Source organism: Notamacropus eugenii, chromosome 3, assembly GCF_028372415.1.
Source record: "Notamacropus eugenii isolate mMacEug1 chromosome 3, mMacEug1.pri_v2, whole genome shotgun sequence".
Classification (NCBI taxonomy): domain Eukaryota; kingdom Metazoa; phylum Chordata; class Mammalia; order Diprotodontia; family Macropodidae; genus Notamacropus; species Notamacropus eugenii.
In genome coordinates this window covers 39,022,677-39,040,903 of record NC_092874.1, presented here as the reverse complement: position 1 = coordinate 39,040,903, position 18,227 = coordinate 39,022,677, and the positions used below count along the sequence as shown (strand labels likewise).

The 18,227-nt window shown below is 39.8% G+C and overlaps 1 protein-coding gene across 1 annotated transcript in view; it reads right to left on the bottom strand.

The window, feature by feature from the left end:
- Window positions 1–18,227, bottom strand: part of COL6A5 (collagen type VI alpha 5 chain) — a 116,893-nt gene that overhangs the window by 23,856 nt on the left and 74,810 nt on the right. Inside the window, exons 28-36 of the mRNA XM_072651298.1 lie at window positions 16,558–16,620; window positions 14,764–14,826; window positions 13,536–13,571; window positions 13,392–13,428; window positions 11,610–11,621; window positions 5,241–5,716; window positions 4,418–4,511; window positions 2,925–3,587; window positions 905–995 (exon numbers count right to left, since the gene is read on the bottom strand). Coding sequence (XP_072507399.1) covers window positions 905–995; window positions 2,925–3,587; window positions 4,418–4,511; window positions 5,241–5,716; window positions 11,610–11,621; window positions 13,392–13,428; window positions 13,536–13,571; window positions 14,764–14,826; window positions 16,558–16,620 — 1,535 coding nt within the window. The remainder of the gene's footprint in view (window positions 1–904; window positions 996–2,924; window positions 3,588–4,417; window positions 4,512–5,240; window positions 5,717–11,609; window positions 11,622–13,391; window positions 13,429–13,535; window positions 13,572–14,763; window positions 14,827–16,557; window positions 16,621–18,227) is intronic.

Genomic DNA, 18,227 nt, shown 5'->3' with positions numbered 1-18,227 from the left:
TTGTTTACTGCTGGACAGTTCCTTGATGAAGCGTGTGAAATTTGAAGATGCATTAGTTATAGAGGACTTTCCCTCTAACATAGATAAACCTGAGAGGGCAAGGTCTTGGGCATGGGTGGGGAACCTGTGACCTCAAGGCCATATGTATCCCTGTAGGTCCTCAAGAGCAGCTCTTTGACTGAATTCAAACTTCACAGAACATCATCTACATGGTGAGAGTTACCTTACTAATTAACCCTGTACAACTTAACTCTTAATAGTGGCTAGCAAGCAGAGGCTGTGAGCAATATATCTGATAGCTAGACCAATCTCTCACCCATCCTGGGAAGATAAAGAAAGAAGAAATGGAACACTGAAGCAGACTAGTCCCCTTAATAAAGGCTTTGTTCTGTAAAACTTGGACTCAGTAAAAGGCCACACCCAAGGACCTAGAAGCCCACATGTGGCCTCAAGGCCACAGATTTCCCCACCCCTGGTCTTGGGGATTTCCAGTCTGAGGACCCCTTGAGAGACTGCAATAGTCATGGGGCCATTATGAATATTCAAGGTCCACCCAATCCTGATGAATCTAATGCACACACATCAGAGTATCCATTATATTCCCTCCCTCCCAACTCTGCTAAGGATGGAAATTAGAATGACCCTCCCACATTACATTTGGAAGTGGAAAGAATGAATTGGGGTACAAAATAAGAAAGCTCAAAATAAGAACATTCAAATTCTAAGGCTAAAGACGATGCAAATATAGATTTTGCTACAGAAAATGAAATTTAACTTCACATAGGGAAGATGTTTTACTTACGTCCCTCTGTTAATCTGCATAATCTATTCATCAACCCCTTTATATACATGTTCATTCATCATCAATAACCTCTCCCCCCCAAAACAGAGTTTTCCAACTCACATATTATTCCTGTGTAGAGAAATTGATGGTTCTGACAAAATAAGTCTACATTGTCTCTCCAGTGTTGTAGGGGGGTATTTATTGAATCCTCCTATTAAAAGAGTGAAAAAAATGATTAGATTAGATCAAGCCTTTAGCCTTCAAAGGCTGAATTATATTCTCTCCAGCTCTGCTCTTTGAAGAATATGGGCATCTGGGATAAGGTATTTGGGCATGACTTATGAAAGTATGTGGAACAAATGTTTATTTAGGGTCTTTAATCTATGCTAATAAACACATTTTTATTACACTGGAAAATGGGCCATGGCCAGAGTTTCAGCTTTATAGCCTAATTGATATGAAACACATTGCCTTGAACATCATTCCATGAGATGACAGGCTAAGATATAGCTCCAGTCTGGTGACTGCTCTTTTGCTAGAGTTGACACCCTCTGTAATTAGTTAATAGAGCTATTATAAGAAAGTATTCTGCCATTGAAATATTAAGTCTTCCACTGAAACTTATTCATAATATGTCCACGATCCTACAATTAATATCTCCAAAGAAGTACCGAGCTAATGTCTATATTCCCCTTCATATGTGTAGGATCAGGTGAGAGGTGGTGGGATGCTGAATGGTACAACACAGCACAAATGTTGTGCTCATATAGTGGAAAGCAATATTGACTGCATCCTTAAATGTTAAGGGTGCTTTGGAAGAAGAGCTTTGGGCTATAGGATAGGACTAGAAGGCCACAGGGTACCTATAGGGTGATGATTCCAACTCAGTCTGGTCTGAAGGATTATTGTGGGACAAGTTCAATTCAAAACTGTTTCATAAATTAGGGCAGTGTGTATTTCATGGGAAGGACCTCAAGTTATCTCATGGCCTCTCTCTTCCAGGTATCTAGAAGGACTGGAAAGAAATCATCTACAGAAAATAAAATCCAAATCCTTATTCCAGACTGATTTCTGGACAGTGATAGAGGTTAGGTGTTATTGGTTATCCTGACTTTTGGAACCAAAATACTGTTGAAAAGGTAGCCTGTCAACCCATACCCCATCAGCATGAAACATGGTCAGTGGACCACACATACACACACACACATACATATATATATATATGTATACATGTATATATATGTATATACACAATAGGGCACATTTTAGCTCTTTGAATATCCCATCAACTCCACTGGTTCTCTCCAGAATAAAATATAAAATTCTCCCTCTTTTAATGCCCTTTACAACCACCCTCTTTCCTCCCATTTCAGTCTTCTTATATCTTATTTACCTCTATGGATTTTGTGATCTAGGACATTGGCCTCCTTGCTGCTTCTCCTATAACAGACTCCATATCTTGATTTCTGACATTTTCACTGGCTGTCTCCCATGCCTGAACCTCTCTCTTTCCTCATCTCTGTCTCCTGGCTTCCCTGGCTTCCTTCAGTGCTCAGCTAAAACTCCACTTTCTGCAAGAAGCCTTTCCCGGTCCATTTTCCTTCGGAGATCATCTCCAATATATCCTGTATATCTCATCTTTGTACATAGCTGTCTGCATGTTGCCTTGCTCCTTAGACTGTAGGCTCTTTCAGAGCAGGGACTGTTTTCACCTTTCTTTATATCCCTAGTGCTTAGTAAAGTAACTGGCATATAGTAAGTGCTTAATAAATGCTTATTGGCTTGATTTGATTTGTTGTATGCTCTTGGACTAGACTAGAAATAGATGTTGCCCTGCCAACCTCTCCTCCCTCCATTGTTATTTTGTCGCTAGGATTTTTTACTGATTTATGGAACTCCCAGGGTATAAGCTTCTACCAATGCAGATCAGCTGCTACTTCACAAAATATAGCATCCCCTGGGGTACCAAAGGTACTTAAGGTCATAAAGCTGCTCTATGTTAAAGGCACTACTTCAACTCAAGTTTTTCTGACTCCAAAAATAGAGATATCCCATCCACTCTTCCATGCACAGTGGATTACTATTGCTAATGAACACATCCTTCTCTTCAAAAGCAAAGAAACGGAATTTGGGGACTTACGTCTGACTGAGTGGACAAAAGGTTTAATGAATCGCACAGCATAGTCCAACTTGGGCTTGTGAATTCTGCCAAGTTGAATCAAATGATGATTCAGGGGGAGGCTGGCTATGTCCTCTACTTCTTCTTCTTGTGTGGATCCCAGAGAAATCACAAATATGGCATACCCCTGGCATTTGACCCTCAGGGCCATTTCCCTTAAGACATCTTTTTTTTCATTATTTTCTCCAGCAGATATAACAAAGATGACCTTGTTTTTCCTTGACTGTTCTGTATTGGAGAAGATCTTTTCTGTTGTCCATTGCAAGGCATGACCAACAAAGGCTTCTCCATGAAGTTGCTTAAGGGAATCCTGGATATACTTCTTCATTAGGGTTTTGCTGTTATAGGTGGTAAAGACAAACTCTTCCCTCACAGGGGTGCTTATCCTTCTCCTGGAGAAATCCCCTGGCGAATAGCTTAGCAAAGCCAATCGATCACCTACATTGGACTGAAAAGGGTCTTCAGAAATGACAAAATTGTCAAGCACTGAGCTCAGGAATGATTTCATTTGCTCAAACTCATCTTCTGTCACATGTCGGGAGCTATCCAGAAGGAAGAGGGCGTCCATGTATGAATTTATTTGATCATCTTGCTCTTCTGCACAGACATTTGGGAAGCATTTGTCTGCAAACAAACAAAACAACTTATCATTTACATAGTGGAATGGTGACCTGAAATTTACGAGGCAGTTGGTATGATAATATTCAATTTACAACTCATATACTTGTAGTATTATTTTGTATAATAATTATTTATCTTTGTATCTTATCATTGTATTGGACTATAAGTTTCATGAAGGAGAGGATGAGATGAGACAAGACTATGTTTTGGCTGAAATTTGTATTCCTATGCCCCATCCCCAGCACCTATATTAAGATTCTGCCTAAGTTATGTGCTTAGCAAATGTCTATCAAATTGAACCAGTTTTTTTTTTTTGTGGGGGAGGGGGGTAGGTCAGGAAACATTAAATTTCTTAAAATTTAATGTTATATTTTTCAATTAACAAAATCCATTTTTCTCTTTTCCACTTCCACAATTTAAGAAAGAAAGAAAAACATAACTCTAATAACAATTATGCATAGTTGAGTGGAAAGAAATCCCACATTTGATCATGTCCAAAAAGTATTAGTCTCAATCTGTGCCCTGAGTCCTCTGTCAGGAGGTGGGTAACATGCTTCATCACGGGTCCTCTGGAATTGAGGCTGCTTGGTGCATTGTTTAGAAGGCTCCCCCCACCTTTTTAAAGTTCATCTTTCAAACAGTGATTTGGGGTAGGCAAATTTCATGCTCTGAAATTCTGTGCCAATCAACCTGGAGGATTAAATCCTTAGCCAGTATGTTACCCAGTATGCATCTGTAAACCCAAATACAATTCCCTTTAAAGGCAGACCCCATAATCCAGCAGGAGGAGGCTTTAAAACTTCATGATGCAAATATTTTTTCATTGGCCTTACCATAGCAAAGTGTGCATTGACGAAGTCTTTCTATTGGCTCAGAAAACTGAGAGGATAGAACTGGAATGACCTGATAGGTGCCTGTGTCATCAAACTATAGGGAAGAGAAAAAAAAAGTCTTTGATTTCTCTCTTTTTTTTGAGACAACCACAAGTCTGGAGTCTCCCCACCTTGTGGATTAGTTAAGAAAAACTGAGTTCATGGACCCCAGGATAAAAACTTTTGTTTTTTGATCATCTATAAGCATTCGTGTGTAGGTGGTATTAGAGTTGGTGTTATGCTACAAAGGTTAATATGCTTGGTCCTTGACTTGAAGAATTATATAATCTAGTGGGGGAGACAAGAAACATTTATATAAAGATAAACAACAAAAGGTATCATATGTCTAGGGTCAAAGGACTGATATAGACAAAAGACAAAAAGAGTTTGGAGAAAAGAGTCTGACGTGGGTAGCAGACAAAATACTAGGATTAGGAATCAGAGGAACTGGGTTCAAATCTCAGCTCTGCTATTTGCCACCTGAATGATTGGAGAAGGATCTTTTTTTTTCTCTAAAATTCAGTCTCTTTATCTGTATCATTAGGTGGTTGGACTAGAAGACCTCTAAGGTCCCTTCAACCTCCAGTGTCCTATGAAGTGCTGAGATAGTAAAAGAAATTTCTTTAGATGAGTGCCAAAGGTTTTGATGGCCTCAAAAATAAATATCTCCCTGGGTTATCCATCAATAGCAGAACACTGCTTTGAAATCCACAGAGGAGCTTAGCAGCTTGCATTCCTAAGAATAAATAGATGGATAGATATAAGAGCTAGGAGAGGTCCTTACCTTGAAGGCCTGCTCAAGAGCAAACATTTCATTAAAAACAAATACAGCTGGAATGATATTGAGGCCACTGAACTCCATGGTGGCAGTGATGATGGATGACATATCTGGAGATTGACTGTCACTAAAAAACACAGTGAGTCTCCTGACGTTAGGTCCTGGTAAGGTCCGCTTGAAAACATTCCTGGCCACGAATACCATGGCATTGCCAAGATCTCTAGAGTAGGAAGGTTGTTCAAATGTCATTCTGGAGAGCTTTTGGAGGAGCTGCTGCTTGCTGGAATAGTCTGACCAGCGGACAAGATACCTGCTTTCAGAACTGTAGGAAAGAACAGCAACCTTTGCTCCCACAGGGCAATTGTTTTCTCTGATTTTAAGGTCCTTCACAATGGAAATGGTCATATTTTTCACAGCTTCAAATCTTTGTCTTGACACATCCAATGCAAATACCAATTCTGTTGGGTACACAGGACATTTGCCTAAAATCAAAGAAATAAAAACCATACATTTAGGTGTTTTAGATCAACCACACCAAGCAAATGTCAATCCAGAATCTATGAAAAATTTAAGTCTCTAGCCCAGATGGTGTTCCCTAGACTTGTAGGTAGATACCAGCAAGTTAATAATAGAGACTCCAGATTAGGGGGCTACTACCACCTAGCCTTTGCTCCTAACCTGCCCTTCATGACCAAGAACTCTTCAAATCCTTCTTCAAATATTTGAAGTCTCCCCATAAATCTTTTCTCCAGACCAAATATCTGTAGTTCCTTCAAAAGATCCTCATATGGAATTCTCTCAGGTCTTTTTAGGGTCCATCATGGGCACCCTCTTCTGTATACTACACAGACCTAACAAAGCATGCTAATACCACCAATGTTGAATGATCTCACAGAATTATCTCACAGAGTTAGAAGGAACCTGAGAAGCAAGAGAATCCTGGATAGGGAATTTTCTCTACCACATACTCAACAAGTGATACTGCAACCTTTGCTCAAAGACCTCCAGTGAGGGTAGCATAGTAATCCATTCCACTTTTGGATGGCTGTATTTATTAGGAGCTTCTTCTGTCATTTCTATCTATTGTTCCTACTTTTGCCCTCTGGCTGAGCAAATAAATGAAATCCCTTTACGACTTGACAGCCCTTCAAAGACCTCTAAGTCTTCCTTTTTCTAAGCTAAATCTCCTTATTTCCTTCAACAGATCACCATATGGTGTGGTAGGAGCAATATCTTAACCTTCCCTCCCATCCCTACCATGCAGGTTAGATTAGTTTTTCCTTAAAAGCTATTGAGACATGACTTGAGACTGAGTCAGTTCCGGGGACTAAAGGCTCAGATCTAAAGACTAGATCTAAAGACTTGAGTCTAAAAGACTAAAGGCTGCCTCCTTATCTAAGAATAAAGTAGCCATGAGGTGTATCAGGGACCTCTTGGAGGTCAGGCTGGTGGATGACAATGGATAATGAAGGAAGGGGACCTTTGTTCAACTGAACAGACTTGAAGTGTCTTCAATGTGTCCCTGCTGAATGTGCTCCTGAGACAGCTATCTAAATCTCCGATTGTTAATTGGAGTATCTCATTTTGTCCCAATATCGAAATGAAAGTACCAGGGAAGTGACATATCTGGCCCATCCCAGAATATATGGCCTGCTTTCTAGTGCCTTTGTTATCTCCATTCTTGCCTGGATGCTCTCCAGTTTATCATCATCCTGCATAAAATGTACCAGGACTGAACAAGCTATTCCAGATGTGATCTGAGAAAAACCACCTCAATTTCCTAGGGCATTTGCAATCCTTCATCCCTCCAAATCTTAGCACAATATTTATATAAATTACATAGATTCAAATGGAGAGTATAAAAACCAATGATTACCAAAAAGATAGCTAGAGGAACATTACTTCTGTCTCCAGTTCCACACTTAAAGTCTTAGTACCCCCAATAATAATAACCAAAAAAAGTCAATTAATTTTTTTGGTGGACTAATTTGGATTAGGGAGTGAAAACCCAAGACAAAGAGGAAAATAGTAAGGAAGAAACTAGCTGTCTTGGATGAGTTCAAGTCATCAGACCCAGATGAACAAGAACTGAAAGAACTGGTCGTGAATATCAGTGAAGATTGTGAGTAGGAGGAAATCTGCTACAGTTGTTGAGGAGGGTAAAAGCAGGGTACTTAGAAGTATATGCCAGTGAGCTTGCCTTCACTTCTTGGCAAAAATATGATACTGAATTAAAGGGAGAAGAGTGAACATCTGGAAGTTCATCGAGAACAGGTTATGCCAGACTAACCTTAATTTCCATTTTTGACAGACTTACCAGACTGTTAGATTGTGGGATGGCATAGCTACAATTCATCTAAATTTAAGCAAAGCATTTGACCAACTCTCTCCTGTTATTCAGGTGCACAGGAGCACTAGGAATGGCTAGGTGATAACACATTTAGGCAGATTCAGAAAGTGGTTAAATGCTTGGACTCCAAGAGGAGTCATTAATGGCTCAGTTCCCACTTGCAAGGAGGCTCTCTTGGTGCCCTGGGTTTGGCCCAATGCTGTTGAACATTTTTATCAATGACTTGGATAAAGAATAGATGGCATGGTCATCAAATTTTCAGACAACACAGTTTGGAGGGCTGCCTGACACACTGGATGGCAGAGTCAAGATTTAAAAAGATTCTGACAATGTTGATGATTAATTGACTGATTCATTAATGCCAGTGACTAGGTGTCCTTCTGGCATTATGCCCATACTGCTGTTACTGGTAGCAGATGCTGTTGCTAACAGTGTTGTTTTTGTATGTGAATGAAGGCAATATTCCCTTAAAGTTCTAAAGCTCAAATCTAAACAGATGAATATATTAGGAAAAATGGAAACTCTTGCATTTAGATTTTTAAAAATTAACTTAACAGATATAAGGGAAGCATTGCTACGTAGCAGTCTGAAAAAATACCTGGGGGTTTTAGTGGATTGAAAGTTCAATATGAGTCAAGAGCCAATATCTTCCTATTCTGCTTTTATAGAGGTATAGTATCCAAAGCTAGGTAGCGGACTAGATTCTCTGTACTTTGTCCTGGTCAGACATCATAAGGAGGATTGCGTTCATTTCTAGGTGTCTCATTTTAAAAAGGTAATTGATCATCCGGAGAGCACCCCTATATTAGGGAAAGACCTTGAGTTCTTGGCAAAAGAGAATTGGCTGAAGGAATTGAACTCATTATCTTTTCCTCTAAACCCACCCCTCTCCACCTTTAAAGTTCAGGTCTGATCATGTCATCCCCACCCTCTACTCAATAAATTCCGGTGACTCCCTATTGCCTCAAGGATCAAATACAAATTGCTCTGTTTAGCATTCAAAGCCCTCCTACTTTTCCAGCCTTTTTATATCCTCCTCCTCTGCACATCCTCTTTGGTCTAGAGATACTGAGTGGCCTTCTGTTCTATGAACAAGACCCTCCATCTCTTGACTCTGGGTATTCTCTCTGGTTGTCTTCCCCCATGCCTGGAACGCTCTCCCTCCTCCTCTCTGCCTACAGACTTCCCTGGCTTCCTTTAAGTCCCAGCTGAAATCCCACTTTCTACAGGAAGCCTTCCCCAACTGCTCTGATGATTATTTCCTGTTTTTCCTATATGTAGCTTGTTTTGTATACATTGGTTTGCATGTTGCCTTCCCCATTAGACTGTGAATTCTACAGAAGCAAGGACTGTCTTTTGCCTCTTTTTGTATCCCCAGTGCTTAGCACAGTGCCTGGAACATAGTAAATACATGTATAATTGAGTGATTGATATTCAGTCTGGAGAAGACAATCTTTGGAATAGGGGCTGGGATGATAACTCTCCTCAAGAAATTGCAGTGTGGTTATGAGAAAGACAGATTGGCTCCTATTGGTAAAGTCAGGAAAACAAGAAAATCCAAGTTGATTTAATGGGTTTGGGGGAACGAGGATTAGCTGAAAAAACACCAAAAGGAAAGTCTCATGAGTACAATAGGAAAAGTAAAATTAATGTTGTTTTCTCTCATTTTTGGGTAATAAGTGCAGGAAAAAATGCTACTGTGAGGTGCTTGGGAATCACATCAAGAAAGCAGATGCGTCCTGTAGGAGACACAGATGTTAGAATTAAGCTTTGGGCCAAGTTAAGAGAGCAGGAACATGCTAACTTTCTCAGGGCTCTGGAAGGTCTGGGGTCTGCCCCAGATGACAGAACCAGCTTTTGAACCGTTTCCCTAGGGCCATCTGTGCACCACGTATGAGGAACAAGTGGTAAGGCAGCAGCTTCCCTGGGAAGCCCAAGCCTGGTCCTATGAGGTGGTCAAACAGTCCACAGACCAGCAGGAGGCACTCATGGTTATCCCAGACAGGCTGAAGCGTGCGGACCAAGGGACAAGTGGAAAGAACCAGCACCGCTGGAAGGACTCCCTGAAGGCAACATTAGGCAATGGGGTAGCAGCTGCTCTAGACTGATGGAGAAGGAAATCGCAAACCACTCCAGGATCTTTGCCTAGAAAACCCCAAATGGGGCTGACTGAATAACAATCACACAACAGCAGCTGTTCTCTGAAACAGCAGTAAACAGGTCAGGCTGGTGTGCACTGTCCAGGGCTGTGAGGCTCTAGAATGGACATTAGGAATGGCAGGGCTCATGTTCCACCATGATATCAAGTCAGCCTGGGCAGCCAAGGAGCAAAGCTGCCAGTGGTGATTAAATTTTAGAGAGAAGGATGAAAGACGCAGACAAACTATGTACGCACGCAAGCTGGAAAACCTGGCTAATAATCAGCGAGGTCCCCATGAGTAATGAGCCACCATTGGAGGTAACAATAATATTACATGGATTACTTGGAACTTTAAGGTTTGCAAAGCTCTTCATACATATATACGTACATACATAAACACACACATATATGTATCTGTGCACGGGTGTGTGTGTATTTGTGCATCCCATTTGGTTCTTATATTGACTCTGAGAGGTTGCTGTTATTAATTATTCTTATTTTACAGATGGGGAAACTGAGGTTCCCAAAGTGATTTTTTTTCAGAGTCACACAGAAAACTAAGTGTCCTTGATGGGAGCTGAACCCATGTCTTGTTGATTCCAAATTCAGTGATGTATGAACTGTGCCATTCCTTTATGAGATTCCTTTTTGCTTGTGGTCCTTGAAGCCTCTTGGGGATACTGTAAAAGGAATTCTCAGTCAGGGTCAGGTTAGACTAAAGAGGAGCTCTGAGGCATGAGGTTCCATCAAACCAGCATAAGACTGAGGAGTCGGACTTCCTCCCCACACAAAAACAACACCATAGGATTTAGTACCAGGAACAGCTGTATGGGTGTAAAACTAAAAGGATACCCAGTCATTGGCATCAACCATGTGATTGAAAATGAAATATTTCCTATCCTGAAGAAGCTTACATTCTATCAGAGGAAAAATCTGTGTGTGTGTATGTGTATGTGTGCGTGTGTGTGTGTACACAGAGACACATATATGCACATACACATATCTATGTGTGTATGTATATGTACACACACATATGTGTATATATATGTACACACACATATATATGTGTGTATGTGTGCATATATATATATATATGTACATACATAAGTGTGTGCAAAACATATAGAAAGCCAATACCAGGTTAATTTGGAGGGGGCAATACCAGCAGCTTTGAGGATTAAGAAAACTTCATTCACTTGAACTGAGTTTTGAAGGAAAGAAGCCACTCATGGAGGCGAAGGTGAGGGGGCAGCACATTTCAGGTACAAGGACAAATCAGGGTAAAGCAGGGAGATAGAAATGCCATGCTAGACCAGGAGTTCTCTACTTTTTGAAGGCACAGACTCCTCTGGAAGTCTGGCAAAGCAGACGGATCTCCTCAGAATAATGTTTTTAAAAGTATAAAGTAAAATACATAGGATTACAAAGAAAGCCAATTATATTGAAATATAACTATGAAAATATTTCTTTAAAACCCAGTTTCTCAAATCTTAAGTTAAGAACCTTTAATCTGGAAGGTCAGTCTAAAGGGATTGCAAAGAACAGGAACTTGTGAAAAGCTTTAGAACCCAAAAAGAAAAGTTCACATATGATCCCAAAAGCAATCTGGGGTTTACTGGATGGTGGAGTAACATGGTTAGAGCTGTGCTTTAAGAAAATTATTTCAACTGTTGCGTGTGGGATGGACCAAGCATGGTGAGAAACTTGAGATGGGCAGGTCAATTAGGAGGCCTTTGCAACAGTCCAGATGTGAGAGAATGAAGACCTGGCGGTGATCATATGAGTAGAGAGAGGAAGTGAAATGTTAGAGAGGGAAAAAAATGATTAGATTTGGCAATGCAATAACTATTTCAATAAAAAACAAAGAATAATAATGAAAACTTACCTTCCCAACAAGCTGTAAAAAATGAGAGAGAGGATTAACATATTAATAATTTTAGAATAAAATATTTAAGAAAAATGATTAAAGCCAAATTTTACTATTACATTTTTTCTAGCTCTACATGACCCTACTTTTTAGATACAAGAAAACCAAGATGAGATTTAAAATGAGCCCAGCCTCTCTCTGAAATTCAAATTAATTTTTCTCACTTTCTTATAAACTATGGCTGAAAGTGTTTTCACAGGATCTTGTGCTGAAAACTGAAGAACATCCATTCATCTTTTAAGCACAACCCTAAACTTCTGATTTAGTGACAAGGTCTCTAGAATTCCGTTCATGTGATTCCACACTACACATATTGGCCTTTTGAGACCAAGGCTGGACTACAGGACTGAAATCTGTCATCTAATTGTCTTCCCCAAAGAATATTCCGACAACTTCAACTCTCTGGAAGAGCCTCAGGGAATTCCAAATGAGCTTGTGTTTGGCCCCAAGCTCCCTTTGTGTGGTGGAGTTTTATTCCCATCCTGCAGAAATGAGGAACCTTCCCCAGGGTTATTTCCATCCTTTACACATCAGATTTGCTTTTTAAAGTCTAAGATAAAACAAGAGATACAGTTGAAAAAGCATACAGAAAAACTTGACCTAGTTATTTTCCCGTTTATTTTGTTAATTTTTTGAGAATTGAGAAACATTCAGATTTTACAAAAGCCATTATACAGTCCCCAGCAGGCCTTCTTTCCATGTGTCACATTCAATTACAACTAGGTCCCAATTAGTGAGAATAATGCATCCCATTATTTCACATTATTTGATTATTGATCGATTGACACATTATTGATCACATTATTTGAATTCTCATTGCATACTTCCATTCAGCTGGGACTCATGGCCATCTTTTATATAATTATAATCTCAAATGATGCAAATTTGAATATATGCAAACACTTCATGAGATTCCTTATTCACACTAATTGGGACATAGCTGTAAATTCAACGAACGTTTATCTTGATAAAGATACTATGTACAATCCACTGTGCTAGGTGTACAAAGACCAAAACTAGAAGTCCCTTCAGAGTTTAATATGAGTATTCTTCCTTCCTTCCTTCCTTCCTTCCTTCCTTCCTTCCTTCCTTCCTTCCTTCCTTCCTTCCTTCCTTCCTTCCTTCCTTCTGTCCTTCCTTCCTTTTTGTCTGAACCTTAGACTTCATCCATTCAGGGAACTTCTGGTGTGGAAACTCTTCTGATACATATTGGTAACTTGTGTGAACCTTATAGTCATAAAGCATGTCCTAGAGGCCATGAGAGGTTAAGTGGTCACAACACACAACCTACTATCTATCACCCAGAATCAAGACTTTTGACTTCTTTCCTCTATCTCCCACACCATGCTGCCTTTCCACGAACAAAATATCCTAATATCAATCAGGTTAGCATGTGCACAGTTCTGTCATAAATGAGCTGCTAAGAATCTGAATACTACATTATGTTTGAATGTAACTCATCATTTCTCAGGTCTTCCTGACACCAGGCCCTGCAGTCTGTCCACTGCACCACCCAGCTAAATCTGATATGGTTAGATTTGGCTCATTGTTGTAGCCTATGGAGATGCTTTTTGGATGGTGATTGCATCAGTTAATGATCAGCTCTCTCTTCTTCCTGCCATCTATAACATGTCCAAATATGATGAGTAGGCCAGGTGTATTTTGAGCCCTACTGACTTCCATGTGCCTATGGGCTAAGAATTGATACTTTGGTCTCATTTGTGAAACCAGAATACTCACGACTATGGTCTCTCAGGAAACGAATAAGCTCACATTCCTAAAAGACAAGAAAGGGGGGCAATGAGCATACAGAGCTATCATGGGTATTGCTCATGTCTGGATAGAAGGGTTGGAGAGAAAATGCCAGATGAGAGGTATACATACCGAACTTAGAGGCTGTCCCTTCATGCCTTTAGGACCCTGGAAAAGCAGGAAGCAGGTTATTGATGTGTGTACAAGATTAATTTGTACAAATTCTTAAACTTTAACTATGCAACCAAAGGGGATAATGCATTCTTAATTTTGACCAACAATTAGACATCTCAGAGGACCCAGTCCAATGCCTTGTGCATGGTTGATACTAAATGAAAGATTTAGAGATGGATGGGATATGAGAAATCATCTAGTCACCCTGCCCCTGCACTCCCTTCCCCATTTTACAGGTGATGAAATTCAAACTCAGAGAGGTCCTAGGATCATAGATTTGGAGCCAGAAGGACTTTAGAGACCCTTGAATCTCATAAGGAGGAAGCTCAGGCTCAGAGATGCCTGGCATCATCCAGTTAGGAGGTGACAGAGTTAGGATTAGAACTCACCTAGTACTCTTTCCACTGTACCACACTGTCCCTCCCATATTAAGTATTTGCTAAATGAATGAACATTAGCTAGCACAAGCTGTATCGGGACTTTGGATCAGCAAGGCTTTGTCCACACAGGGCATTTTGGATTATTTAGTTCAACGCCGCCCCTCTCCAGCCTGCCTGCTGTGGCTCACCACACGTACTACATATGATGCTCTGAAGTGAGAAGAAGCTTCTGCTTGGCTTAGCAGCATTGGTCCAAACGAGGCAATGCTTGAATGGAACAATATTCAAGAAACAAGCTGAAACAGTCCAAGTCGCAATGACAGAGGAGTACCCAAAACTGGACTGGAATGGAAATGGAAGGGTGGGCATATCACAAAGCAAGAGGTAAAATTAGAGAAGGGGGTTGCTTTCACAATTTTGCAAGTTGGACATAAACATCTATTTTGTTTTTATCATGGGCTAATTTTAGACAAGAAAGTCAAGCAAATCAGAGAGCAAACAGCCCAGAGTCAGCAGGTGCCAGGAGATCCAGACGTTAAGGGATGCTTAGAACCTAGATGAAATTAATGAAAGAAGGCTTCCTGGAGGTAGTGAGTACTCACTGATCTCAAGAAATCCTGGACCTTTTCTCATTCCTTTTCCTATTCTCTTTGACCAGGAAAAAAAAGTAAAGTAAGTGAGTCTTCTCCCAGGGGCCCCCACTGTTTCTTTACAGAGGCAAAGGAATGGTAATGTCAAGTGTTGTAGCATCCCAGCTTTGTGAGGGAGTTTGAATGACATAGTTTATGAGCAATGAATATACTTACCCTTGGCCCTGCAGGTCCTGGAGCACCAGGAAAACCAATTTCACCCTTTGGACCCAGGCCAAACTATAGATGAGAACATGTTACAAATGTCATCAACTCATGTGGCTTGATATAAATAAAAAGATCCAGAAGATATATAAGAAAATATTATAGAATATATAGTTATATAGAATATATATTGTAGAATATATAAGGAAATATTAAAGAATAATTTGAAGGTATTTATTAATTTCCGGTTATTTACTTATGTATATGAAAATGTTATCAGTGTGATAACTCAGTTTCAATAAGTTTCAATAAGACTTCATAAACACAAGTCACAGTTTTTTCAGGGCAAATAAAGTGCTCATTCAGAAAGCAGGTAGCTATACAAAACCAAACATCCTTGTTCCTGTTTTAGGTTTCCCTGACTGATCATAAAGCAACGTGTTTTTGGCTGCACATTTACCACATAAATTTTTTTTAAGGAGATGAAGTGAACAAGGTAAACAATCTATCTATCATATGATGAGACATAATATAAAACCTCCAACCTGAAAAAAAATGAAGAAAAAGCATCAGTCATCAACATAGGGAGGGAATTGGAAAGGTCAGCCACTTACACGGCTCAAGATGATGGACTTGGGCACTAATGAAATCTATCCAGTCAAGTGGAAAACACCTGGCTGCTGCCAACCTTTTCATTCTAAGAATGATGCCCATGACTGAATTCACATATAGGAATGAAAATGCACCTTTTATCTCTCTGCTTTTCTTATTGGAAGAACATTCTTCCTGAAAATGAATAAGTGCCTGACCTCATCAAATGACCTTGGGTTAAGGAGAGTAGACTCATCAGAAAACTCTTAAAAAAAAGATGGAGGAGGAAAGAAGGCAGCTTCCCTTCTATTCAGATAGATCATGTGTAAGGAGACAACATTCAGAGTATGGTACAAAAGTCAAGAATTTTGTTGTTGGCAGATATACACACACACATTATACACATAAGCACACACACATGATTTAATAAAGGCAGGAATGTGTGTGTGTGTGTGTGTGTGTGTGTGTGTGTGTGTGTGTGTGGAGGGGCAGGCATGGGATACTGGAAGATGACCTTAGCTTTTACACCTAAATTTTGTTCTGATGTCTAGCTTCATTTGAATGTTAATCAAGAGAGATTTTGGAAGTACCTCAGCTTCCACGTAACCCCTGTGTTTGTCTGTTTGTTTTCTAACAGAGGCCCCAAAATGGCTTGGAAGATACAGGATCCCAATCAGGGATTCAATGCAAGTTAAAAGGAATTTCCTGTATGTTACGTGGATTGTTGTCTGAGTCCAAGGGCTTAAAATCAGTCTTAGACATAGATGAACAGCTTTAGGATGAGGATAGTCTGGTCGACTTTTGCTGTCTTCATAGTTAGATTAGCTGAGCCTCCCTTGTCAGAGAGAGGTTTTCTAACCACCACTACAGGCAACTTTATGTTCTGGACCTTAATATAAGCTAAGAAATAGTTGAGAAAATTAGCATTATTTAAAAAAAACAAACCTCAAAGATTTACCACTTCAACATTGCATAGATTCATGAGCTAGAAAAGCCTTCAGAGATCATTTAGTCCAAACCAAATCTATACATATGAATGAACTAAGACCTAGGGAAATTGAATGACGTATCCAAGGTTATTCAGCTACTTCATAACGGTTTAGCTGCCCTAAGGAATCATGAGCAATCTAAACTATTCTTTAAATGTAGCAGCCAGAGTTATTTTATTAAAAAATAAAGAAGAAACCAGTATCCCAGGGAAGTTAGCCTACTTACCGTGAGTCCTCTGAATCCTTTAGGTCCAGGTTCCCCTGGAATTCCTGGGTCACCAACATTACCCTAGCAAACCAGACATAGTAAGACTGAAGTATTGAAACTATCCACACTAAGACTTAGGAAAATAAACAATATCTAATAATAATAACAAAAATTGACATTTGCATAATGCTTTGCAAGTAACTCAGCACATAGTAGGCGTTTAATAAATCCTAGTTGGTTGAATAGTTGAAAGAGATAGTCATTATTCAAGCTCTTGCTTTTTAAGCTTTACAATTATAACAATACTTCAATAATCAAATAAGATGACCAGAGCGTGAATATTGATTGAGGTGAAGTACTTCCTCCTTGGGTGTGGGTGTAACTCTTCTGGTTGCTTAGAGTTCTTCTTCTGATAGGTGATTTATTGGAGGGGATAGTCCCCAAGGTTCCCCAAATGGCCAGTTGCTCTCCTTATCACCTCGCCTTCTTTCAGTTTTCAATTTAGGGTAATTAATAACCTCCTCAATGAGATTCTTCAGCATTTGATTCTTTTGAGGCTGAAAACACTTGTTGTATGGCATACGGAAAGTTTCTGACATTTACTGACTGGGTTACTCTGTGCAGATCGCTTAACCCTCTTGACCTCCATTTTGTCATCTTTCCTCCCAGGGTGGTTGTGAAGATAAAATGAGATGATATTTACAAAGCCCTTTGTAAGCCTCAAGGCATTATATAATAGCTAACTATTATCATAATTCTACTTATCCTTAAATGCTGGTATTTTTGCCTATTGATATTAACATTCCACCCCATCCATTTTTGTTGTCCTGTTGAGTCCAACTCTTCATGACCCCATGGACCACAATATGCCAGGTCCTTCTGTCCTCCATTCTCTCTTGAAGTCTGTCCAAGATCCTGATTGATGTTCCATGATACCATCTGTATGTGATATCTATCATGATACCATTTCATCCTTTACCATCTCCCTTTACTTTTGCCTTCTTTCTTTCCCAACATCAAGGTATTTTTCACTGAGTTCTGTCCAACTCTTCATGACCCTTTTTTGTGGTTTTCTTGGCAAAGACAGGGGAATGATTTGCCATTTCTTTCTCTAGCTCATTTAAAGATGAGAAACTGAAGCAAGCAGGGTGAAGTGACTTGCTCAGGGTGACACAGATAATTAAGAAGAGTCTGAGGCCAGATTTGAACTCAGGAAGATGAATCTTTCTGACTCCAGGCCCAGCACTCTATCTACTGTACCACCTAGTTGCCCAAGGATGGATTAGTAGAGACAAAAGAAATGCCATGGAAAATTTATTGAAGAAAAAATTATCTTCTAAATCTTCCACTAAAGTTCTCCTTTGATCCCTCATAGTGGCACCAAGGTGGCTCTGGGTTCCAAGGACTATGGTGGTAGTATGACCATAGATTGTGTGCATATATGTGTGGGTTCACTGGTGAAATGTTCCCTGCCATTACTTTCCTTCTCCACTACAAGTAGACTTAGAGTCAGGAATACCTGAGTTCAGATCCTACCTGTGAGATTTACTAGCTGAGTGAGCCAAGGCAAGTCACTCTTTCAGTTTCAATATACTTATCTGTAAAATAAGGCACATACATACAAGTGGGAGACTTTGGCCTTTTTAGGCTAAGGTCTTTTCTGGGAGAAGTAGATGAGAAAGAAATGC